The sequence below is a fragment of the Primulina tabacum genome, chromosome 4 (genome assembly GCF_025594145.1).
Source record: "Primulina tabacum isolate GXHZ01 chromosome 4, ASM2559414v2, whole genome shotgun sequence".
Taxonomy (NCBI): Eukaryota; Viridiplantae; Streptophyta; class Magnoliopsida; order Lamiales; family Gesneriaceae; genus Primulina; species Primulina tabacum.
In genome coordinates this window covers 9,918,279-9,945,110 of record NC_134553.1, presented here as the reverse complement: position 1 = coordinate 9,945,110, position 26,832 = coordinate 9,918,279, and the positions used below count along the sequence as shown (strand labels likewise).

The 26,832-nt window shown below is 35.4% G+C and overlaps 1 protein-coding gene across 1 annotated transcript; it reads left to right on the top strand.

The window, feature by feature from the left end:
* The first annotated feature begins 2,897 nt into the window (after positions 1 to 2,897).
* On the top strand, positions 2,898 to 14,285 carry LOC142543065 (protein CLT1, chloroplastic-like). The gene is made up of 10 exons (XM_075650065.1): positions 2,898 to 3,438; positions 7,629 to 7,774; positions 8,181 to 8,218; positions 10,864 to 10,979; positions 11,761 to 11,857; positions 11,933 to 11,968; positions 12,476 to 12,526; positions 12,609 to 12,732; positions 13,314 to 13,439; positions 13,882 to 14,285. Exons 1-10 carry the CDS (start codon positions 3,032 to 3,034, stop codon positions 14,070 to 14,072), a joined length of 1,332 nt encoding a protein of 443 aa, XP_075506180.1. The 5' UTR covers positions 2,898 to 3,031; the 3' UTR covers positions 14,073 to 14,285.
* The last annotated feature ends 12,547 nt before the right edge of the window (positions 14,286 to 26,832 follow it).

Here is a 26,832-nt window from a genome sequence, read left to right as displayed (position 1 = left end):
ATTTTTCTTTCGCAATTCCAGTCAAATATTGGTGCGCCAAAATGTTTTTTTGCTTGATTTCCTCCATTATTACTTCAAACTTACAAATTTGATTTTGTGTGCCTGCCGCCCAGTATAAATCTTTCAAATGCACGTCTTTGAATTTAGTGTTAAAGTTTGAACACACATGTCTCAAACAAAAATGATGTCTCAAACAAATATGATGCACACCATAAGGAGATTGAAAATATGATAGATCTTCAGTTGCTCGTACGATAATCTTATGCCTATCAGAAATAAGACACACACCATTTTCACCACGAACAACATGTCTTCCTAGGTTCTCCAAGAACCATTTCCAAGAATATGATGTTTCTTAATACACAATAGCGAATGCTAGCGGTAAAACCTGATTGTTCGCATCCAGAGTGACAGCGATCAACATTTTGTGCTTGTACTTGGTATGCAAGTGTGTACCATCGACACTAATTATTTTTCGACAATGCCGAAACTCATCAACACACGGCCTGAATGCCCAGAAAACATAGTTCAGTGTCTTACTCATTTCGGTGTTGGCTCTGAGATGCTTCCACTCCACAGCTGTTCCCGGACTATATTTGGACAAAGCACACATGTATTTTGGAAGTAACCGAACGGAGCTCTCTAATGTACCATGAGCAATTTCCATAGCACGTTTCAAACTTCGCCATGCCTTCGTATACGAGATTTGATATCCATATTTATCTTTCACATTTTCGACGATATACTTAATCTCGTACGAAGGATCACAACGAACAATCCCAATAGCGTATGTGCCACCATATCACTATTCAAATTCTTATGGTCTATACCAACAGAGGTAGATATACGTGTGTGAGGCCCATCATATTTTGTTATTTTTCAATAACCAGTTTTGGCTTTCAAAGAAGTGGGAAGTACCCATCGACAAATGACCGTAGAAGAATTATTTTTGCAACGTAATTTCCACAAACTTCGTGTGCTATCCACGACACGATACTCATTCCTGACCACTCTAATTGAATAATCATTCACAGATGCAATAAGATCATTCTTATCTTTAAATAACATATTAACGCATAATTCACCTCTATCCAGATTGTAATAGCTTGTTTGCATTCCAGAAGGTATATCGACAGAATCAGGAGGCTCTTTCCCAAAAAATTTATTGAAAAATGATGGCATCTCAGAAGTGTTTGAAAGAAATGGAACGGTCTGCCTCTGTAATTTTTCACAAGGTGGTTGTCGAGATGATGTCCCCTCATATGATTTGTAAAAGTATTCACTTCATCATCATCATCATTCACTTCTTCTTCTTCAGACTCGCTATATGACATATCGGGTTCAGAATCACTCCTCCAAACATCATCATTAGTGGCCATATCCGGACAACGAGCACTCGTATCTAATGTTGGATTCGGCCAATATGGAGTAGTATTTTGTTCCGTCGAGACATTGATATATCGATCTCAAGACCCACTTACATCATCGAAAATTTATATTATCGAGTCCTTCGGTAACCTATGGAACATAAGATTCTACATCCAGGAAACCACCATATGTAGAAGTACCGAGTTGGTTATTGAACCCTGAATCGGATGCAAGTGGAACGTAGGATTCAGGATCATCAAATCCAACATGATGCTCAATTGAATTTGCTTCCACGTATAAATACAACATATGCATATTGTCACATTGCATTATAAACTGTAAAGCATCATCATCAACGAGATTGACTTGAAGTTCATGTCAAGATGATCTCTCCATAAATGAATATTTTGTTGACAACTTCAGAGAAGAAATTCATTGGATCGATTCCTAACATTTTATGCACAACTTCAACCAACTCCAAAAAATTAATAGATCGTAATACTCGTATCGGTCTAACAAATGGAATGCTATATTCAACGGATCCATTATCGATAACTACATGAACACCAAAATATAAGAGTACATCAATGTTAGACATTTTACCGATGAAATTTGAGAGAAAATTTATGTAGATTCAAAGAAGAAATTGATAACTCATTCGTTCACAAAAATTATATAGACGAAAAATGCTGAAGAATATATAGATTTCAATTATTGAACTTGACGTGAACATTGAGAAATCAGAAATCAGAACTTCACGTGAAAGGTTGAGGAAATGTGAAAGGTTCAGGAAATGAACGGATCAGAAAAAGGAAAAAAAATATACAGAGTCCGTGCTTTGTCGCGTAAGCACGGACTCTCGCACGTGGAGGTCCACGTTGGAGCGTCTGTGCTTACGAAGCACAGATGCTCCAACGTGGAGCATGTCCGTGCTTAACAAGCACGGGCGCTCCAACGTCCGTGACGCTCCAACATCCGTACTTACGAAGTACGGACCATGATCTTGAAATTTTTTTTTAAAATTATTTTTGAAATATATTTTAAAAATTAAATTAATTATAAAAAAACCCAATATGAACAATTGTAATTTTAAGAATTACAAAAAATAATAATAAAATGGATGAAACTTAAAAAAAAACAAAACAAAAACCAAGACAAACACATATATTTTATTTTTTAAATTTAATTAATTAATAATTTTGTGGCTCTCAAAATATTTATTATTGAGTAGGTCTTTTATGAGACGGTCTCACAAATATTTATTTGTGAGACGGGTCAATCCTACCAATATTCACAATAAAAAATAATACACTTAGTATAAAAAATAATACCTTTCTGTGGATGAACCAAATAAGAGATCTGTCTCACAAAATATAACACGTGAGACCGTCTTAAACAAGTTTTTGTCTTTATTATTTTTTAATTAAATAAGATGAAAAATAATAATAAATTTTTTTAAAAAAAACAAATGATGACGTTGACAATTTGAAACAAATGATGACGTGGACACAGATTTCTTCCATTTGCTTTCCATTATTCGATTGACATTAGTAGAGCCTCTTCGCTCCAATTTCCCATTCTCCTTGGAATTTCAATTTCCAACATTTTTCAGATCAATCCAACGATAATTTGATCTTTACATTGATTAACACGTGGAGAAGTGATGTCGGTGAGCTTCCGGCGGGTGAACGCCGTCGCCGTGGAGTCACCGGCGGCGAATCACCACATTTCACGGCGAGTCCCTTCGTCGGTTGGTGTTTTGCGGATTAATCAACGGAGAGGTGTTGGAGGAGGAGGGGGAGTAGTGCTGCGGTCGAGTCGATGGGTGATTGAGGCGATAGGGCAGAAGGAAGCGCGGCCTCGGTGCTGTTCGTTCGATAGCCATCATCCTCGTAATGAGGTGGTGGCTGTGGCGGAGAGGGGTTGTGGGGGAGTTGGTCGGAGGGTGGGGGTGATGGTCGCGGTAGCTGCTACGGTGGTGTTTGGTGTTGGGAATCGAGTGCTATACAAGCTTGCATTAGTCCCTCTCAAGCACTACCCTTTCTTCCTTGCTCAGCTCGCCACTTTCGGGTTCTTTTCAGCTTTTTACTGTCTCTGTAAATTGCTTTTATTTCAATTGATTATGAAATGATTTTGATTATTGTCTTTTTACAGCTTTTTTATTATCAAAATAATCAACTTTAATAAATTCATTAAGGTTGCAAGCGCAATACTTTAGTGAGTTTCTTCTCAAATAAAAATTTATTTCCACATATTTATAATAAATAATACAAGCCTTTTAATTCAAAATCTTTATGATTCTTGGTGATTACGACGTAAGCATATTATAGAACAGGCGGCACACTGGCCTGACCTCGCCGGTTTAGAAACATAAAGTTTGAAATAAAGCAAAAAGAAAATTTGCAAGAACCTTAATGATTCAGAAATCGTACTCTGTGACTGTTGCTGTCGTTTGCTTTTTGTCAGAAGACCTTGTTGTGCTGTGAATGATTGTACTTCTGTAAGTCTCCGATGGCCGCGTCTTCTTCATTGATAGCTGTATTGGATTGCATTGTTCCTTTGTCTGCCCCATCAATCAATATCGTGTCTCTTAAAGGCTGTGGACCTCTTTATAACATGGACCTTCTATTGTTATAACTTGGATTTATGCGGATAAAAAGTGCTTTAAAACTTCAATAATTGATTCAAATTCTTACCATCTGTTAGCATGGTTACAACATCACGAATTGATATTGGAATAACTCCAGGCTAGTTAGAGACTAAGGCCTTTCGTTTCTGTGTAATGGTTTAGTGCAAGTCTTTTTTTTTTTGCCGCGGGGCTTACGCTTTTACGTGAAAAGGAAACACGGTAGGATATGTTGTAGACTTTGGGTTGGTGTGGGACACTTTAAATGAGAACCCCTGGTGGTGAATTGGATTTTTAAGTGGTGGGATCCCCATGGTAAGTAGTTCACTTTTGGATATTCCACGTTTGCTCTCATTTCAACGTAAGGGTTGAGTATGCAAACTTAAAACTGTTAGTTATCAATTTGGTATAGAAAATTTTGTGTATATATATATATTTATCTAGAAGACCTATTTATTTAATGTAAAATATTATAAGTATTGAGGAGATGGAGATGGTCCCCATTTGCCCCTACCTACCAGTCAGTCGTTTGCTCCATTATTGGCATCCATATGTCTATTGCAAGTGGTCTAGATGAATATTGCCTGTAAATTAATGTCCCTCTTAACTGTACAATGACAAGTGAGCTACTCGATACTATCAGTGATTGCTTAATGAGGAATTGAAGTTTTTGACTTTCGCTCTGGAAGTAGAGTTGTTCAATTATAATATTCGATTGGAAAGTAAACCAAGTGACTATATTTGGCGACTAGGGTATATTCTTATTTTTGGTCTTTATACCAAGTCATTAGTTTAGGGGATGAGGATAAGATAAAGAAATTATGTTCGTGTTTTCAAAATAAAACAAAAAAACTTGATCATTCTGGTCACATAAATTGCTGGAAAGGTTTGATGTACTTCACGATTATTTTTTTAAGTGGGTCTATGCAGCATCCTTACCCGAACCATTGATAAACAGACTAATAAGCATGTTTAATTAAACTTGATAACTACAATTAAACAATGGAAACGAAATAAATTAATAATCTTATAACCCAAAAGAAAATATGCCAATAATATCAGTCTTAAATGTTAATACAACCATATTGAATTCATAATCTTGTATGAGAATATGAGAAATCAAATAAAACCTTCACTAGATCGCCACCGAAAACCCAACTACTCTAGCCACTGCCCTGGCCGTCCGATCCGTCCAACCTAAGACCTGCCCCGTGGATTGGGGTGTCCAAGATGAAAACAAGGACGTGAGCGACAATAGGCCAATACGAGAATGTATGAGTATAAAAATCGATATTATGCATGCGAAATACAGTATGCTCGTATCTCAAAGATCAAGTCTAGAATCTAATCTGAGTCTAGAGTCGCTTGAGTGTGTAGTCTCTGATCTATCATAAGTATGTTTTGGCTCCCACACTCGTCATCAAGACGTGAACCTACAATGTCCATGGTCATCAGAGTCCAGGGTTTCTCGTCGGACACTGTAGCTCTCAATTCCCATAGGTCCACAATACAGAACAGAGCTAAGCGGCCCAAACCAACGAGGTATATCTTAAAAGATATAAGATCCAACGTGATATGTCATTCATAATATGTCAAAGCAGTAAAATATGTATCATGCAACAGTTAAATATGCAACATATAAGTGTGTATAACTACACTTGGATGTCTCAGTCAATACATCACGTATTTCACTAAAACAATCTGACAGAAAGTCTATTCATCTGAAACTAGACAATACCAACATACTGAAATCACTATCATGTCAAATTCATAATTACTAAACATGCCTCGAAGTTCTTCTTAATGATCATTAAATCACTATTTCAGGATTCAGGATTATACCTGTGTCCGCTGATGACGTCGCTATCTACGTGTCCCGGTTCACCCACCTTTCCTCGAGTCGGCACTAGCTCCGAAGCTTCCCGACACTAAAATCCCCTAGAAACTGACTAAAAACCTAAGGTATATGGCTAGAACTTGAGAGAAAACGGTGTATTCTTTTTATAGGCTGCATCCAAACTAGTTCAGAAGATCTGAACTCAATCTGATCTTTCACGTGTCATAATCTGATTCGTCTAATTGGATTTATTGAAATAAGATAATCTGAAGTAGATTGGATGAACCATTCTAAATTCACTGGATCCCAACATGATGATCCTCAATCAATCACTTCTTTAATAATGCTTAATTAACAAAGCTTTAATCTTGCCTTAATTAGTACTTCATTCAAATTAGAATTTGGGTCATTACAGTCTACTACAACATCAACATTGGCGAAAATGGATGAGAATTATCACATTTACAGATTATATTAATGAGAATTATCACATCGTTGCATTCAGATTCTTATTCTTATTATTTTTATAAAATGCACGATTTAGATATTTACCTCACACATTAAATCGTGTGTTGTTTGTCCATTCTTTGAACCATCTGACAATTATTTTCCACAATATCAATTAATTAAACTCATTTAATTATCAAATCATAAACATATTTCAATCGAAGGAATTGGTGCCATCCAACATGCATGACAACCCCCTCTATACCTGTTATAATGCATTAACAACCTTTAGTCATAGTCGTGTGCAGTACCATCTTTTACATTCGATGTCCCAATCAGATATTAGGATATTGGTTTCACAAGACCCCAACATGAACACAATTTACAATATGTAAGTTCCAAAGTGTCATAACTAGTCCATATAACTAGAGAAATTCTTTTATCCGAAACACATATCGTACTCTAGTAAGAGATTCTTTCACTTGATAACACACAAAATATCTACACATCGGCGAATGCTAACTGCAATGTCAAGCTCCTATCTGAATTACAAGAACACTGAACTTGCCACCTCGAGGAAAACATATATGATGGCCATCACAATTTCTTTAGAAAAATATTCACCCTGAAGTTTTATACTCTTGTAATGAGTGATATTCTCCTAGCATGATGTCTAAGGGTTCAAAATATTGCGAAATGGTGATATTTATTTCGTTATTTGTTCAGTTGTCAGGTGCTATACATAGTAATCTTTTTTTGGGAAAATAAACAAAATGGGCCGCTAAGTTTGTCTATTTTGTGTTTTTGTCTTGTCAATATTCAAATTTAGGTTTTAGTCCTGTAAATTAGGTTATGTTGACTTCTGGTCATTTTTTGCCGTAGTACTGATGTGTAAGCGACACATCAGCATTTCTCGACACAACATCAGAACTCCATGAAATGAATTTATAGCCAATACACGACCTAACTTATAGGACCCAAACCCAAATTTGGATATTTACATTACCAAAGCACAAAATAGGCTAAGAGGACCATTTTGGCAACTATCCCATCTTATTCAACACTTCTCAAGTATTTATAATTTACCTGGAAAAAATGCATCAAGAAAGTGCACATAGCTAGATGAAATTATTAATGCAATATTATTTGTGATATTAAGCTTGTTTATATTGTAATCACTTGTAAAAATAGAAAAGAGAGTAGTTACATAAATATTGTGAAGCGTATGAAAGTTTTCTATTAGGACTGGCTTTATGCAGTCAATATTTCATATTTCTTTAAAAATTTATCTAAACTGTCATTAAATACCTATGATATTACTGATTGTAGCATGTTAACGTTATTTTCTAGGTATGTATTTGTATACTTCTCTATTTTGTATCTCCGGTATCAAGCTGGCAAGGTTACCGATGAAATGCTATCCTTGCCTAAATTTCCATTAATAGCAGTTGGCTTCTTGGAGGCTCTCGCAGCTGCATCTGGAATGGCAGCTGGAGGTAATCTACTGATGATATTTTTGTCGCAAATGTTTTATTTTCCCTCTTTTGATTTTGGAAATTATGATGTGAATCATTTCAGTGATGTTGCTTACATTTGCTGAAGGTTTTGACCTGACTTGGAATTTTTTTTGGACAGCTAATACTCAAGAATTTTTTTTATGTTTTACATTTATCAGTGACCTGATCAAATTTTAACGCTACTACTATGAGTTGATTGTGAAATTGAAATAAACACACACACAGACACACACACATTTAAATGTGAGCTCATTTAATTTTCGGAGTGAAAAGTTAGTGGAAGTGTCAATATTCATCATACATTTTACTGTATTGTACATTATAACAGTTATGAGAAATCATTCTACTAGCCTGATTCATCCTAATTTTTTTTATGCTTGAGCAGCTATTCTTTCGGGGGCTGCAATTCCGATATTATCTCAGGTAGTGACGACATATATTTGTTTTTCTGTCTTTAATTGAATATGATTCTTAGTTCTTGCATTGACTAAGTCGTGATATATTGAAATTAGTGGTTGCTGATGATACATTAAACAGAACCTTACAATTGTGACACTGAATAATATGCCATTTTAAAATATAAATTTGGGGGCACTGTAAGTTTGAAATTTCACGAGTTTAGAACTATAATAACATGTATCTCGTTATTAATCCACTTGAAAGTAGAAATTTCAAGTAAATTAAGAATTTTTAAATCCGAAATTTTCCATTCCAGGTTTTTGTGAAGCTTATTTGTTTTATTTCATGTTTAAAAACAAATATTTAATCTGTTTATGTCACGCCCCGAAATTGAGACGCGTCATCGGCATTGCTAACAATTAAAATCGCAAAACAACAACCCACGTAGTACATAAAATAGCCAAAAGCCAGTCTCTTACATAATCTGAACTGTTTTTACAGTGCATAGCACCATTGCGGAAACGATAACGTAAAGGAAAATTAAACTAAAACCAATTTTTGAAATTTCATGTCTCGAACTTGATCAACAATGTGATACCCTTGTCTCACATCTTAAAAATTAAAATTTTAAAATGAGTTTATAATAGGCTTACAATAGACTTCTATAGTAACTTGGGTTAATCATTTTCGTAAAGCGAGGACGAATACGAAGTAGTTGCTATAGGGGCCCATTGTGCAGTTACGCAGCCACGGGCCCGGGCTCGGGGCGTGACCGAATGGTATCAGAGCCGGTCACCAGCAAAGAACACCGGGAAATAAGTGCTATGCAGGACAAAGTGCTACGTGCACGGGAGCCACCTCTTGAACCTGCGGGGCAAAGTGCTACATGACGGGAGCCACCTCTAGATTCTCGGCGCTGGTAGATCGAGTGGTCAGGCCGTGACGAGGACGTCGCGTTCTGAAGGAGGGTGATTGTGATACCCTTGTCCCATATCTTAAAAATTAAAGATTTAAAATGAGTTTATAATGGGCTTACAATGGACTTCTATAGCAACTTGCGTTAATCATTTTCGTAAAGCAAAGACGAATACGAAGTAGTTGCTATAGGGACCCATTGTACAGTCACGCAGGCGCAGGCTTGGACTCAGGGCGTGACAGAATGGTATCAGAGCTGGTCACCAGCAAGGAACACCGGGAAATAAGTGCTATGCGGGGCAAAGTGCTACGTGTATGGGAGCCACCTCTTGAACCTGCGGGGCAAAGTGCTACATGACGGGAGCCACCTCTTGAACCTGTAGGAGCCACCTCTAGATTCTCAGCGTTGGTGGATCGAGTTGTCAGGCCGCGACGAGGACGTCGCGGTCTGAAGGAGGGGTGACTCTGATACCCTTGTACCATATCTTAAAAATTAAAGATTACAATGAGTTTATAATGGGCTTACAATTGACTTCTATAGCAACTTGGGTTAATCATTTTCGTAAAGTGAGTACGAATACGAAGTAGTTGCTATAGGGGCCCATTGTGGAGTTACACAGCCGCGGGCCCAGGCTCGGGGCGTGACAAACAACCCCAAAACATGTGTGTTTCTCTTTCTTACACTTGATCTTCATCATTATATGGGGAGAGAAGTAAAAGGGTTAGTGTTTGGAGAAACACTCAGTATTTGGGGGGCCAATCGGACACAAGAATACGAAATATAAATACAATTGAGTTCAAAGATAACATGTCGCAACATGAATCAATACATGAGGTAAAATAGAATTCGAAACAAGGTATCAAAACTTATTGTAATTGGGGTATCGAATTATACAAAACACTGTTATTCATCTCCTTATCCATGATATACTGACCAGTCCCTAATTATTACTTCTCTAAAAGGGCGAGGCCGTATATCGGTTATTATAAATCACCACATCAGGGTCTGGTCTTATCTTGTCATTTTTCGGAAATTTACTTACCACTTTTAATTCGAATCATAACAATGTATTTTCAAAATTTCATATCATAACAAAGGAATCATGCGGAAAGAAACATATACAGAATCAAAAGTCATAAAACATGTTGTGTACAATCGAGTTTTCAAAAATAACAGGAACATCATTATTTTAAAGCATACTTATAAGCCCACTTACCTGTTATTCTCTCGAAATAAAGTAATGAATGACTTGTTGCTCGAAATGATATTCTCTTATGCTCAAAATTGGCTCAAACAAGGGTCCAGTGTTGTTCAGAATTTGGTGCTTCTTGGACGAAACTTTTTGCTTGAAAATGAGTAGAGTGTTGCTAGAGTGTTTTGTTGTTGAATTGCTTTCCGAATATGAGATATTTCGAGCTTGTGAAATGTGAGTTATGTGTGGCAATTTGTACCCTTTTATAGAAAGTTGGTAAGGCACCTCATTACATGGCATTATCCCATGTCTCATAAGTCATTACTCCATGATTATTCAGCCACTAAGCCATGTTTTTATAGCCATAAAGTCATGTTTAATTAGTCACTAAATCATGTTTTTATGCCACTAAATATGTTGATTTTCAGGGCTTTGAGACATAGATGTCAGTACAGTAAATTCAACTTCAGTAACATGTCTGCTGCTACGAGTGTGTCTCTGCATTTAATTAATTTAGTAGGAGCAGTAGAATTACTTTGACTGTTTGCTAATCTTTTGCAGAGCTTTCTTGTCTGGCAACTTGTCTTATCTTATGTCTTTCTTGGGAGGAGATACAGTTTCAAGCAATTATTTGGTTGCTTTCTGGTGGCGGTAGGTGTGATAGTAACTGTTGCAAGGTAATTCATATCAATCCCATTCTCTCTCTCTACCTCACTCAACGCATATCCACATTCCCTCGATCTACACTCGATGATAGATTATTAGCTTCTACGAAAAACAGCATGCTCAAGAACTTGAAAATTAGACGAGAAAATGGCTTTAAGCTCGTTATTAGTGAAGCTTGAGAAGTTAGAAAATTCAGTTGCTCTTTTGGATATTTCTTCAGAAACTTGTGGATTATCTTATACCAATTTCAGCTCTCATATAGGTTTTGACTTCTTTCTCATGAAATTAACTATCAGATCTAAATGATTACAACAAATTATCATGTTCGCTAATTATCTAGTAAAATTTTATACAATTGGTCTAGAAACGATATCAGATTACGATTACAAATGATTGAGATCTGAGTCACCCTTTCAAACAACAACAGTGCTTTCATCAGTATGAAGTTAATGGGCTTGCTGCAGTGAAATAGCATCGGTTCTAGTCATTTTAATTTGGTTACTATTTTGTATCATGCAATAGATTAAGAATTTTAAAGATGGTTTAATTGATTCTTTGTTTAATAAATGATTCCAAAACTTTTGAAAGTATCGTGGTTTATGTCCAGTGTATTTTTTCACAAATAAAAGATTGAACATTTTATATATTAAATTGCATCAGCTTTATGGGACAAAGAAGTCTCTGTATATCTCTTCTAATACCTAGAAAGCCCTTCAGCGTTGCTTGTGACATTGCAAGTCCTGGCATATCTTTGTTATTTAATGTTTCAGTCATTCCTTTTTGCACTTGCAGTGGATCAGGTACCGGTTCTCTGATGGAAGCTGGCATATTCTGGAGTATTATGATGATTGTTTCTTTCTTATTGCAAGCTGCTGATACAGTGTTGAAGGTAAAGCTTCCTCTGTGGGTAATTAAGCTCCCTTGTACTTATATTTCCCTAGTTACTCTCACCAATTATTTACAGGAAACAATATTTTTGGATGCTGCTCAAAGATTGAAGGTAGGTATGTCACAGTTTTACCCTTTCGCCAACTTATAAATCATGACTCATGAGTTTTACTCAATCTTATATAGCATCTTACAAAAAAGTATTTTCTTTTGTTTTTAAGTTCTTCGTACTAGAAGGGTTGGTTTTCCTAGGTTCAGTCTCCAATTCAAACCAAACCTTTTTCAAATTCCTTTGATCTTAAAAACATTATTCTGTGTGTAAAAGTTGGTCATCATCGAGTTGGAGTTCCATTGTGTCATTTAGTCTACAAGTGGTATTTGAAGGAAATACAAACTCTTGACCTGCATTTTGTGAATTACTATATATTAGATCTATGCATGCACATAAGGTAAATGAGAGTCATATAGGCTCATCCATTGAGAGTCATGGAACATCTCCAGAGTATAAGACATGCTCTGTGTTCGAGGATTTTCCACTGACTTCCATAAAAGTTAATTTCTGACAATGTTAGTGATTTTAATTTCAGTAAATTAAATACCTAATTGTTATTGCATTCAGGGAGGTACAGTGGATCTATTTGTCGTTAACTCCTTTGGATCTGCTTTCCAGGTTAATGTTTAATCTGACCCTAAATATATTTGGAATGCCGTGTACTTCAACTTTACCAGAAGCTTGAACTTGCTTATTACAGGCAGTTTTTATATGCCTCCTCCTTCCAGTCTTGTCGAACTTATGGGGTATCCCATTTAATCAATTGCCAAGTTATCTCAAAGATGGTGCTGCCTGCTTTTTGAATGTTGGCACCATGTCGAACAGTAAGTCATGTGCTACTCGTGATTCTGCTATTTGACCAACTTTATTTGTACCTCTTATTTTTGCGCTATGGAATCGCACAAAATTTTGTATTTTCTTGCCTATGCATTAAAACTCTATCTGAATTGTTTTAAATTTCTTCTGCCATATTTTGAAACTAAGATAATTGAAATCAGAGTAAACCTCTCTTATGCGCATTGTACTTATCCTTCTGCCCTTGGTGTTTGTATTTGCTCTTGGTTAATGAAAAATTGTACGTTAACTGGTGTTAAGCATGATTCTACATGCAGTCAAGGAATTTTATAAGAGTCGCCTTAGTTGAGAACATGTTGGCTTTTTTCGTATCTAAATTTTCTGGCTCGACATATGTACCTTGAGCCGCAGCACAAAGTTATAAGCCTTTTTGGTTGAGATGCCTAAATTTGTGAGAAATGAATAATTTTAAAATCTGAATATAATATATATCTTAATTATGTCTAATTAAACATTTCCCAAAACACATACACGCACAAAAATATACAGGTCAACTCAATTGTTCTAGAGAAGTTATAGCTGATAACATTATATGCTGTTTTCGCCACAGGATGCGACGGTGCACCTTTACTACCGCTGCTCTTTATCATTGTAAACATGGGTTTCAATATATCATTGCTGCATCTTCTCAAGATTTCTTCAGCTGTAGTATCCTGTCTTGCATCAACATTTTCAGGTTCGTTTATTTTGTCGTCTTGTCACTTATAACTCTCATCTGAAACTTCAAGTGGAATGGTGATTTCCATTGCATTACTAGTCTATAATCTGCTTCAACTTTTAAAGTTTAGAATTCAAATTACTCAAAATATGATGATTCAATGATACTTTCTCGGTCTCTTTGTTGGAGAAATTAATAATACTGAATCCTAAAGAATTGACAGTACTTGCCAGACCAGATGCTTTATTAACACTACCGAATTAATTGTAATCCAAAAATTAAGATGATCAAAATGTCACAATGCATCATCCTCGTAATCATTACTTACGGAACTCAGATTAGTTGATTTTGACATTCATTTCCTTCGCGATATAATTTCATTCAGCACGCATGTCCTTTTGAAACATGTTTCTTCTAATGTTTTCTTGGCAACATCCCTGGTTTTATCTCTTCTTTGCAGTGCCAATATCTGTATACCTATTTACGCTGCCGCTGCCATATCTTGGCGTTGCATCATCTCTTCCGCCAGGATTTGTAGCCGGCGCCATCATCCTCACTGTCGGTCTGATTATATACATGTGGACACCTTCACTCAATTCGTCGAGTAAACATCTCTCACTAGTTAACCCGAGAACCAAACGAATTTCTTGATGTTCTTGTGCATCAGCACGATGCATAAGACACTGAACAATAGTAGTTTGAAGCTTAAAGACTGGAGGAGAAGAAGAGTTAACGGTAGCATGTGAACAGAAAATTTCAAAGTAATGGTGGGAACAGTGGCTCATTTTATACGAAGAACGCCTATCGCCTGGTACCTGTAATATCCAAGAGTTGAGTCGAACAAGAAACATTGCCCTTGGTACTAATTGTAGGATTAGTACTTGTAATATATACAAAATTGGTAAAATGAGTTTTTTGTCAATTATTTATTTTTTTGGTTTTGGTTTATTAAAATTTCAAAGTTTGGTTTTGATATACTAAATTTTAATATTTCGTTATCTTGGATAAATTGCTGACGTGATATCTGAAAAGACAACTATGTTCGATACAAAAACACCATTTTTCGATGTTAGTATTTCAGTGTCATATCAACATTTTGTGTCACGTCAGCATTTTCTGGTGTTCAATTAGCAATTGAATTAAAATAAAAATTTATAACAAAAACAAACTTTCAAAACTTAATTAACCAAAATTCAAAATTAATTTATTTTTCCATATAATAATATATTAATTCATATTGTTTTTACTAGGGAAACTTAGCAATAACTTGCCATCTTCATACTCAACTTTCTATTCACTTCTCATTCCTTTAAATCTTTGTTTGAGTTCCCCAATTTCAAAATTTCCAAAAATATCTTCAATCTTCATAATTATAGCACTAGATATTGTTTTATCTATCGAGCATGTTCTTAAAGGAATATAACATAAACACATGCAGCTACGCAAGGTTTTCAGCCTATATATCATGTTCTGATGATCGAATTTATATATATATATAAATGACTTATCATGCTTCCGTATAATAAATTGAACAGTTTACCTCTTTGACTGGAGTGTCGTCGAGTTATATCAACCAGGTTTTACATACTGCTCCTCACAGCCTAACCACGCAGTCGCAACAGATGGTTCCTGACACAGATTCTTTCAACAACACCTAGCACAACCCTGTTTCGTTTCCTAGATCATGGTGTATAGTAAAGTAGTTCAATTTGAAAATAATACATGATAGAGACAATAAGCCTTGGTATTTTTATTCAAACATATAAATTATTATTATATAGTAACCTCCTGTAGAGGAGGAGGAACTTGCTTAGCGACCTATAGTAGCCGGAGTTACAACACACATAAACTAGTAAGAGAAAATATTACAATTTATTTTTGAAAGAAAATGAAGAGGTTGAATGATGACTTCCTCTTCCTTCTGCATTGGTATTTGTAAAAGTCTCAGTGGATTTGAAATACAGACTTCAAATCTTGTGAATCCTTCTGTCAGTTGTGGCAGACAGCACCTTGTGAGTGGTGGCCCCTTCAACCACTAGCTGGTGGCTTTTCTTTAATGGGTGGTTGAGTGGTTCATCTTTCCATTAGTTAGTGGAATCGTCTTTTAGTGGTGGTTCATTATCCACCAATGGAGTGGTTGGATCACATGTCTACTTTTTTTTGTCGAGGAATCTTTTGTTTTTGTATTGTTTCCGGAGAAATTATTTTTTGTGTGGTCCTTCCCCACTTGATCCTGTTTTTGCAAGATGCTTTCGATCCGATCGGGGTCTAAAGCCTTTGCCAAACTCTGCTCCTTTTTGTTTGGGCAGATGTTTTCTGACAATCTTTTCACATGAGCCATGTTACAAATTTTCCGACGAGTTTCTTTACTCCCCGTCAACTTGCTATTCTACAAATATTTCTTTTCTTTTCAAATAAGACTTCTGCAAAACTTATTTTTTTTTCCTGTCATAGTATTTAACATGAATGATCTATTTACGTAATTATGATAAACTTAAATGGAGACTTGACTTTGTCCACCTCGGTTAGACAAACAGATAGACCCCATGCTCTTCTGATAGAATTGTCATCTTCAGTTATTGAAGCAACAATGATGTTTCTTCTGTTGGAGGATCTTTGATAAATTTTTGAACATTTATGTCTGGCTTCCTTAGCTTGATAAAATGAAAGGGTTTGTGATAAGCCTTTTTCTGCTGGTTCTGGTGCTGTAATGAAAAAGTATAACTCCAAAATGTCTCATCTAGACAAATATTCGTTGTTTGCCCATGTTTCATCAACAGCTTCCTGGATCCATTTAGGTAAACCTAAGATTTCTGGGAAGCTGGGTGATGTAGTATAAACCGAGACAAGAGTCCCGAATTTATACTGTAACGCCCCGAAAATTTGAAGGTCCACAGCGAACCACATGCATTTGAGTTATTAAATTCTCTTGTATTTTAATTAATTGTTTTAATTGTATAAATTAATTATGTTGTGCATGTTGACATATTTAAAATTATATTTTCTACATTGTTGCATTAAAATGTATTTTTAAAAGGTTATTCGAGTTGCGATCGAGGAACGGAGACCGAAGGCTGAAAGATAGAAAATGTTTTTATTAAACAATTGTTTTTAACTATTTAAATTAAGGGTGATGTTTTTCTTATTTTTGAAAAAAAAAGAGTTTTAAGGTGATTTTATACGCCGGGAAGTAATTTTTATCGGTGTTTGATTTTGAACAAAAAAACGAACTTTTTGGCAATACGGCTAATAAACTCACAAACTTATTTTTACCAAAACCATTTTAATATTTTAATTAAATCCTAATTAAGACTAATGGGCCTAAATTGTTAGCTTATCATGCCTAAGCCTTGTTAGGAAATAATTAAGTATAAAATATGATAATCACCCCAAACCCTCCACCAATCTCACGCCTCACTTTCAGAATTATTCACCAAACTTTCCCTCAAGGACACGGCACCCACTTACCACAATTTGAAAGGAAATTTCGAAAGTTTCAAATTAAGAAGAGTTGCTAAGGATTTCAAGCCAAGGTCCCGTCGTCATCGTTCTTTGATTCATCAACGGTTTTTCGTGTGTTAAATACGCAAAGGCACGCCATATTCTCCTTTTCTCATCTTTCACACCATAGTAAATTTTTAAAAAATTGTTATGCATGAAAAACAAGGCACACACCTTATTATTTTCGTATTTGCATGTTATATGGTTTTACAAACATGTATTTTGATCCAAAATTCATGAAATTTATGTATCTAAGGGGGCTGCCATGTTAGGAGTATAATCAAGTACGTTTACACGAAGCTTTAGGTTCATAAAACTCAACCAAAACAGTTGCACAAACATGAACAATACAAGCTGGAACCGAAACAGGTGGTAGTGTGCTTGGAGTGCTTGGTTTTGGGGAATAATAGGCTAGGCCTTGCATGGCTCGTCTGGGGTCAGAGCTGGGTCATGGTTTGAGTCAGGGAAGAGTCCTAGCCACGCTAGGACTCGGAAACCAGGGGCTGGGAGGAGTCCTTGCCAAGAAGGACTCCACCCGAGAACTTCAATGGGGGCAGCGCAGGGGTGCTATTGTGCAGGGAAGAAGGGGCTTGGCCTGGGGGTTCTGGGCTGGGCTAGGTCTACTCTTTAGGGTCCTAGGAGGGTGCGTAAGGGCGTGGGCAGGGGCTGTGGCGGCTTGGTTGGCTGCTGGTTCAAGAAGACGTGAGGTATGCATGGCAGCAAGTGCTGCGCGTGATGTTGCTGTCATGTTTCAGTGCTGCATGCGTGGGTTCTGGTGGCTTGGGTTTGTCTGGGCTTGGTCTGGGCATGGTCCAGGGAAGGTTATGGATAGGTGGGCTTGTTGGTGGCTTGGCTGGGGGAGTCCTAGTTGGGTTAGGAGTCCTAGACTTGCAAGAGTCACACACACACTACAGCGCACAGAATTTATGCTTCGGTTCAGGCGAGTTTGAGCAACTTGGGGCTGGTTCCTTGGGTTGGGCTTGATCAGAAGGGTGCCTAGATGGGTTGGATAGGTTTTGACTCAAGGTGGCTCGGGCGTGGCTCGAGTAAATTAGGAGATGGCTCGGTGTGTTCGATAAGGTGTCAATTTCGAATTTAATTCGACTAAAATTGAATCCATGGGTCCACGGGGGTGGCTCATGACTTGGAAGGGTAGAATAAATCATAAAAAGGTTATGTTTAAATTTTTGGATCAAAATAACGAGTTTTGGATTTTTTCGGGATTTAATCGCCGCACGAAACGCTAATTAACGAGTTAATTGAAACGCCTAGTTTTATGCTTTATAAAATTATGAAAAATTAGTTTTAAGCTTAGATATTTATTAAAAGCCTAAGTTTTTAATTTGGGAATTTTAAATTAAGGTTTGATTTAATTTGGGATTAAAACGCATTAATACGTTATATTTAAAGATTAATTTAAAAGTCGTCGAATTATGCTAAATAAAAATATGAGAAAATTCATGTAAACTTAAATAATTATCTGGGACATGTTAGAGTCAATGAAATTAAGAAAATGTCAAAAACGTGAAATTTTACGTCTAGCGGTAAAACAGTCTTTTTACACCTAAAAATTAGTAAACGTCATGGCATTGTCCTGAATGCTGTTTTATATGCTAACATGACTATTTCAATGTTTATGGATGTTTATGAATTTTTATATGTTAAATTATGATTTTTAAATGTTCATGGATTTTTATGGTTTAATTATGGATATTTAAAAGACATGTTGCATGCTTGGTTTAAAAGAAAAACGTTACATGCATGTTTAAATTTTATAAAGTGATGATAATATGAAATATTGAAGGAAGTGAAGTAATTGTGACTAATACGATGACATGTTGGAAATTTTGTGAGGGTTATGGTCCCAGTGGGAGCCCGACGATCGTGTTTCCTTGGATACGGATATGAATATGTATATGTATATGTATACGATGATATGTTAATACGTAAGGCCAGGGCCCAGTTGACCGGTGAGAGTGTTGCTGGTGTCCCCCGCTGCCCAGTACTGTGGTTACATGTAGATGGATCCATCGCCCAACACGTAGACGTAGACGTAGATGAACACGAAAGTCACAATTAACGATCTGAATTCAACGAAAGGAAAAAAGAATACGTATATGTTGATGATAATATGAATATGAATATGTTTATGACGAATATGGTGATATGAATATGAATACAAATATGATGATATGAATATGGATACGAATATGTTTATGCTTATGTTTATGCAAATGTTTATGAATATGTTGATATGAAAATTTTTATGAAAATATTTTTATTTAAAGTTTATGCATAATGAAAATGTTTACGAAAATGTTTAAGTTTATGCATCTTCATGAAAACGATATTTAAGTACAAATATTTTTCACTGTTATATGTTAACTGTATTACGTATTACTTGTTATCAAGGATATGACGTGTTGAGTCTTTAGACTCACTAGGTGTGATTGATGCAGATGATTATGATAATAATGTTTATGGAGGTCTTGATGGTTGACTTTGCTGGACTGAAGGTGCACATAACCTGAGGACCTACGCTAGTTTTCCGCACTAGTATATGATTTATGATTTTAAGTTATGTTAAAAATATTTTTACGACGATTTATTTATGAGTGGTTTTTGAGAGGTTATAGTATGAGCTATATTTTTCAAATAATGTTTTTGGGTTGATAAAATAGTTGGTTGTTTTACTTTTAAAATGGTTCCAAAATATTTTATGGTTCGGCCGAATGCTAAGTGAGGTTTGAAAAAAAAATTTTCTAGCACGTTTTAAGAAAACAAATAGCAGACGTTTCATATACCATGCTTTTACCTCATTTGGATATTAATTTGGTTTCATCCATACCCTGAGATATTTTAATGATACATCAACCCTGATTGTGGTTGGGTTAATGCTTTCATTTTTGGGTTCAGAAGTTTTCCTTCATCACCACGTTTGCTGCTAAACTGGATTAACAATTTTATATAAAATGCCTCTTTTAGTCTCTGGACTATGACTTTGTGATCACATGGCGTTGTGAAGACTAATCTTCTAGTCTCATTTTCTTGTGTATAGGATTTAAATATTTTTAATGAATTGTTTTCTAACATAATGTCAGCGTATCATGAAAATAAATCAGTTGTTTCTTTATCTTATACCAAGGTGTTTGTCCAGCACATCCGATTAATATTTATGTCATCTTAATCCTTTTAAATAAGATTAAAATCTTCTTAGAGAAATCTCGTCTAGCAATCAGAGGTAATTCTTCTTCCAATTCTTTTGGAAAAACTCCTCTTTTTGCTATACAGATTCCAGCTTCTGAATCAATATAAGCAACAAAATAGTCTGCTTTATATTGTTCACATAACATCCCTACTGGGATGTATATCGAGAATAAGCTTTTGTTGCTTGGATTTTTTACATCCTTTCCTCAGCCATAAACTCCATTCCATTTTCTAGACGTTTTCAAGGTTTATGTTCCTCGAGAAACTCTAGCCCAAAACCCAATTGATCTAGGTTCTTTTCCTAGGATTCCTTTGATATGAACTTTCAATTCTCCGATGTTTATCATTTCTTGGTAAATTCATATCACAAGTTCCAATTCATATTAGCTTTTTCTAGGATTCCTTTGATATGAACTTCCAATTCGTATTAGCTTTCCTATTGTCGAAAAGCTTTTTAGTATCCATTGGATTTCTTGGACAAGTGTTTTTTCCCCACCTGTAGCTTCGTAATTATATCTCCTTGAAAAGATAGTCTTCTTGGTTCCAGTTTAAGAATTTGATTCCTTTGTAGAATCGTTTTGTTTTTGATCTGAATATCTGTTTCATGTATTAATGGAAATTCAACTCTTTCTGGATAAATTTCCCGAGAAAATTTTCTAAATATCTCAGGTATTTCAATGAACTCATTTATAAGAAACAATTCTGAATTATGTGTATTAGATAAAGAATATGAAATTGGATAGGTAATAGATTATGATCTTTTACCTTCTTTCATTAGCCTTTTTTCTTTGAATTTCTGATACAACGTCAAAGCTCAGCTAAAATCTCGATCTTCTAGGTTGTAGACAATTCTTGGATAAATCATTCCTACAATTTTCCCTGCATAAAGGTTTCCTGATATAGTTCCCAGTACTGAATCTTGAGGGTTACCCATATTTTATTGCATATAGAAATATCAATATGTAAATCTATTCCTTCTGTTGGAACTTTTCAAGTTCGCAATCTTGATTTTGATGTTAACACAACTTGTTAATTTGTATTACTAAGAATCTACCTTCGTGTGCAGAAGCTAGGATCAGTCATGAGCTGTTTACATCGCAAACTGAGGACTCAACTGATCGCACAAACTGAATCAGTCTAACTGTTATGTCAATTGAGCAGTCCAGCTGATTGTCCAGTTGATAGGTGGTTCAGCAGGAGAACCTCAGAAGCCTGGCCAGCCGAAGGAGTGTTCAACTGATGAAGAAACCCAGCTGATCAGTTCAACTGAACGAGAGTGAAATCAGTTCAACTGACGAGTCAACTAATTTCACCTAGCCCAACTGAAGATCATTTCAGCTGACTAATTCGAAGCATCAGTCAGAATCTTTCAGTTGTAGATGAAGACAAACTCTTTATGATGATTCAGCTATACACAAAGGTACAAAGTAATTGTCAAGTCAAAGGACAATAATGGACGTTGCATCAGAGCATTAAAGACAAAACGTTTCAGAAGGCCAATCGGAAAGTTGAGACACAAAGTCCAAGAAACGAATTCAAGATGCAACGGATACAATAATTGAGTCTCACTGTACGATCAGTTTTTCCACCTATATAAAGAGAAGATCAATGAAGACTAAACATACAGAGACAAGAAGCTTCAACGCAAATACGAGCGAAAAGAAAGGGCACCCACATTGCACATCAGCTTTCAGAAGCAATCAGTCCAGAGGGAACTCTTCACAGTCATATCAGCTTAGATTAGAAGCTTATTTCTCTCAGTGTGTGAAAACAATTTGTTCAGTTCTCACACACACAAACACTCTCACCACCACTCAAATACGGTCTTGCACAAAGACATTAAACTTGTGTATGTAGTCTTTCTCACATAGACGTAAAAGAAGTGTTGGCTGGAAGGTGTTGCCTTCAGTCTAGACTAGGAGTTCAGTTATGCAGTGGGTAAGTCCTAAAATGAGTGGGTTTGTATAAGTAGTTGTATAAATCAAAGTTTTCTAGTGAATCCTACCCGAGGTGGTAGAAGGGGTGACGTAGGAGCAGTTGAAGTCTCCGAACATCCATAAACATATACTGTGTCTTTAGATGATTAACTGCTGTTTTCAAACTGTTTGGATCAGTTGGAGTATCTGTCAGTTCAGTTGTCACCATAACTGAACTGATAAATGCAAAAAATAATCTACCATTTTTCAGTTATTCAGTTTACTTAAGTTAAAATGTTTTATAATATAACAGTCTTCTTCACAAAGGATTACTTCGAGTTTCTTCCGCTTGATTTTAAAACCAAACTCGATTTATTCATCGGTGTTAATATTCTTAGAACACGAGCTATTACAGCTTATTGGAGAATGTAGTGTTTGCAATGCCTTTGAAGGCACTAGCACACTCGATTCCTTCAATTGGTATCAGAGCTAGCTGTTCTAAGAAGAACATTTGAAGAAAACTGTGTTTTAAAATTTATTAGTTTAAAATAGTGTTAAAAGCTGTTTAAAATTATTTCATACAATTTTCAAAACTATTTGAAAATATTTATATGTCGCTTTTTAGCAAAGAGTTAAGAGGATTGGTTCTACAACTAACGTTGTAGCTACTTCTCTATATTCTTAGCTTTGGGGTTTTAATCAGCCTGCAGGGGACTGAGAATCATCTGCAAAGTCAATGAACAAGATTTCAGTTGCAAGCCTACCAGGTCAGCTGTTCTTCAGACGAAACTCATCCATGTTGGGATGTTGGTCGATTTAATCACCAGATGAATTCCACGTGAGCCTAGTCAGAGTCTGCTCGATCAGTTGGGTAAGCACATGGGTCAAGTTCAAAGCAGTTTAACTCGTTTCTCTAGCAAATTGAACTCATGACCGATGCAGCATTTCAAGCAATCAAGCAACCAGTTGATGGCATATCCAGTTCTGTCACATAAACCGACTGATATATGATGTTGTTTAAAATATGCTATTGTTGTAGCAATTTTTATTTTTCAACTGATGTATATACTCAGATGTAAATACAAGGAAATCTATTTAACTAAACATCATGTTTATTCAGCCGTGTTTCGTTGTGACATGAATGGATATTTCCAGATTTCTTGTCTACAATGCTTGAATGATTATAACCTCTGAATGAATGATTGGATAATTATTTTTCAAATACGGGCTTTTACTCACTCTCTGAGGGGGAGTTTTTCTTTTACCCTCAAACTGAAAAATTATTTTTCAATCAATTTTTAAATTCAGTTGTTGAGAAGAATTCTTCCTTTTTCATCAACTGAAAAGTGTTTCTTAATTCTGTTTATTTTTCAAAGAGGTTTTCAATTCAGTTTTGGAGGGGGAGTTTTTCTTTTATCCTCTATCTCTAAATGATTTTCAAAACTTCTTTAATTCAGTTCTTGAGGGGGAGCTTTTAACGATGTTTGAATGTACTAACCCTTAAACTGAATATATTGTGCTTAACTGCTCAAGTTTTGTAATCATCAAAAAAGGGAGATTGTTGGAACTTTTTAAGTTCGCAATCTTGATTTTGATGTTAACAAAACTTGTTAATTTGTGTTACTAAGAATCTACCTTAGTGTACAGAAGCTAGGATCAGTCACGAGCTGTTTACATCGTAAACTGAGGACTCAACTGATCGCACAAACTGAATTAGTCTAACTGTTACGTCAATTGAGCAGTCCAGATGATTGTCCAGTTGATAGGTGGTTCAGCAGGAGAACCTCAGAAGCCTGACCAGCCGAAGGAGTGTTCAACTGATGAAGAAACCCAGCTGATCAGTTCAACTGAACGAGAGTGAAATCAGTTCAACTGACGAGTCAACTAATTTCACCTAGCCCAACTGAAGATCAGTTCAGCTGACTAATTCGAAGCATCAGTCAGAATCTTTCAGTTGTAGATGAAGACAAACTCTTTATGATGATTCAGCTATACACAAAGGTACAAAGTAATTGTCAAGTCAAAGGACAAAAATGGACGTTGCATCAGAGCATTAAAGACAAAACGTTTCAGAAAGACAGTCGGAAAGTCGAGACACAAAGTCCAAGAAACGAATTCAAGATGCAACATATACAATAATTGAGTCTCACTGTACGATCAGTTTTCCCGCCTATAAAAAGAGAAGATAAGTGAAAACTCAACATGCAGAGACAAGAAGCTTCAACGCAAATACAAGAAAAAAGAAAGGGCACCTACATTGCAAATCAGCTTTCAGAAGCAATCAGCTTAAAAGGAACTCTTCACAGTCATATCAGCTTAGATTAGAAGCCTATTTCCCTCAGTGTGTGAGAACATATTTGTTCAGTTCTCACACACACAAACACTCTCACCACCACTCAAATACAATCTTGCACAAAGATGTTAAACTTGTGTACGTAGTCTTTCTCACGTAGACGTAAAAGAAGTGTGGGCTGGAAGGTGCTGCCTTCAGTTTAGACTAGGATTTCAGTTAGGCAGTGGGTAAGTCTTAAGCTGAGTGGGTTTGTACAAGTAGTTGTATAAATCAAAGTTTTCTAGTGGATCTTACCCGAGGTGGTAGAAGGGGTGACGTAGTAACAGTTGAAGTCTCCGAACATCCATAAACATATCTTGTGTATTTAACTGATTAACTGTTGTTTTCAAACTGTTTGGATCAGTTAGAATATCTGTCAGTTCAGTTGTCACCATAATTGAACCGATGAATGCAAAAATTAATCTACCCTTTTTCAGTTATTCAGTTTACATAAGTTAAAATGTTTTATAATAAAACAGTCTTCTTCACGAAGGATTGCTTCGAGTTTCTTCCGCTTGGTTTTAAAACCAAAGTCGATTTAATTCATCGGTGTTAACATTCTTAGAACACGAGCTATTGCAGCTCATTGGAGAATGTCATGTTTGAAATGCCTTCGAAGGCGCTAGCACACTCGATCCTTCACCTTCTTTGAAAGTAGCTTTTATCATAATTTGGATTGCTCTGATATGAATCTAGTACATGATTCGTGCTACTTCTATATTTAGTTTTTGTAATTTCTCCTTAATTTCTTTAGATGTAATTAATTGTATCTCCATTCTATTTCCCATAAGTTCAATTAGAATCGTCATTTTTCTTATGGAAACTTTATAGATTAGATAATGCATTATGTTTCTTAGGCCAAGATTTCCTAAGAATTTTTCTAACTGTTCTACAGAGAGTCTTTGATATATCTGAAGACTAGGATTTTTCTCATGATATTTTGGACCATGTTATGGATATTGTTGTTTGACTAAAAAAACCAGAAAAATCTTCACGTATTTCATGTCGTCGCCTTCAATCAGATTCCGTTTCTATTCCATCAGATTCTTCTTGACTCAAGACTTCTTCTTCTTCATATATACTTTCGTTTGAGGCAATATCCTCAAACTGATATACTTGAATAAGATCCTGATAATAAACTGCTTCTTCAATATCCGAGGTCGGATCGAAGCATTTAGTTCTTTTTTTTTTCATTTTCTGGATAGTTGGTTGAAATATGAACTCTTGCTTCACATGTCCAGCAATTACAAACCTTAAAACTTTCATTAGCGCCATTCGTGGCCCAATAAAATCAATCATTAAAATTAACACATATAAGGGTATTTTTGTCATTTTTATCATTTTAAGGAGTTTAATCAAACTTTTTTTGATATAGGGAGTTATAATAAATTTATGTTTGGGTTTGGGGATTTATCTCCAATTTACCTTTTTTTACTAAATCATTGTTATATTTACTAATTTAATTAAACTCATTTTTTATGAACTTATTTGAATTAATTATTTATTAGATTTAATTAAGTTATATTACTATTTCTATGCATAAAATTAATTTTTTGTAAATTTATAAATAACAAATAATTTATGGAATAAGATAATATGGAATAATTTAAGAATATTTTTTTTTAATTGATGTGTTGGAGAAGAGCTTTATATTTTGTGTTATTTGAAGTTAAAACTGCAATAAAATAGTGTAATGCGTTGGAGATGAGCCTAATATACAAACCAAATTTTAACACAACTATTCTTGGGAAATGAATGATGAACACACACATTTTCTAATTGTTTCAATTTTAAATTAATAAAACATAAACACATAATTGGATCCTTAGACGTGATTCTATAACAACACATTGTATTGGGCATGTTTGATGTGTAGTGTTAGGATCGAAACGAGTTTAAAGAGAAAATGAATAAATTATTTTGCTTTAAACATGCAACAGGTGACTTTAACATCTGTAAAATGCTAAAGTTTATTTTTGAGAAGCTAAATGCAACAAACCACTAAAAAGGATATTTTAAAGTGCAGAAAAAGGTTAGCTGAATTCAATGAACTAAAGAAGAGAGATGACTGAAACTTAACTAGAGCTATAACAATAAATATAATGTAAACAGCTTGAAATGAAGAACAAAAGATTTTTATGGAAGTTCAAAAAAAATCTTTCCATGTCTCTCCCGCTTCTTTTACGAGGAAGGATTTCGTTAAAAAACTTTGATCAATATAACAACTTGCAAGGACACACTTCAACGAGATAACATTAACCGCTGAAACTCTTATTACAACTCAACACAAACCAACTGTTTATATAAGAACGTTCAGACAGACAAGCTACATACACTCGTTCAGAATGCTTAACGGATACAAATGAGTGAATGTAATAACATGACTGGTCCTTAAAGATCAGATTACTTTAAACTGTTAAGCGTGTGATAAAAGAGCAATTTTATATTTTTCAAT

Bases quoted from the DNA above. Each gene is read 5' to 3' on its own strand.
- LOC142543065 (XM_075650065.1), top strand. From the start codon at position 3,032: ATGTCGGTGAGCTTCCGGCGGGTGAACGCCGTCGCCGTGGAGTCACCG. The intron at 3,439-7,628 runs GTTCTTTTCAGC...GTTATTTTCTAG, and splicing joins GCTCAGCTCGCCACTTTCGG to GTATGTATTTGTATACTTCT. The intron at 10,980-11,760 runs GTAATTCATATC...TTGCACTTGCAG, and splicing joins GTGATAGTAACTGTTGCAAG to TGGATCAGGTACCGGTTCTC.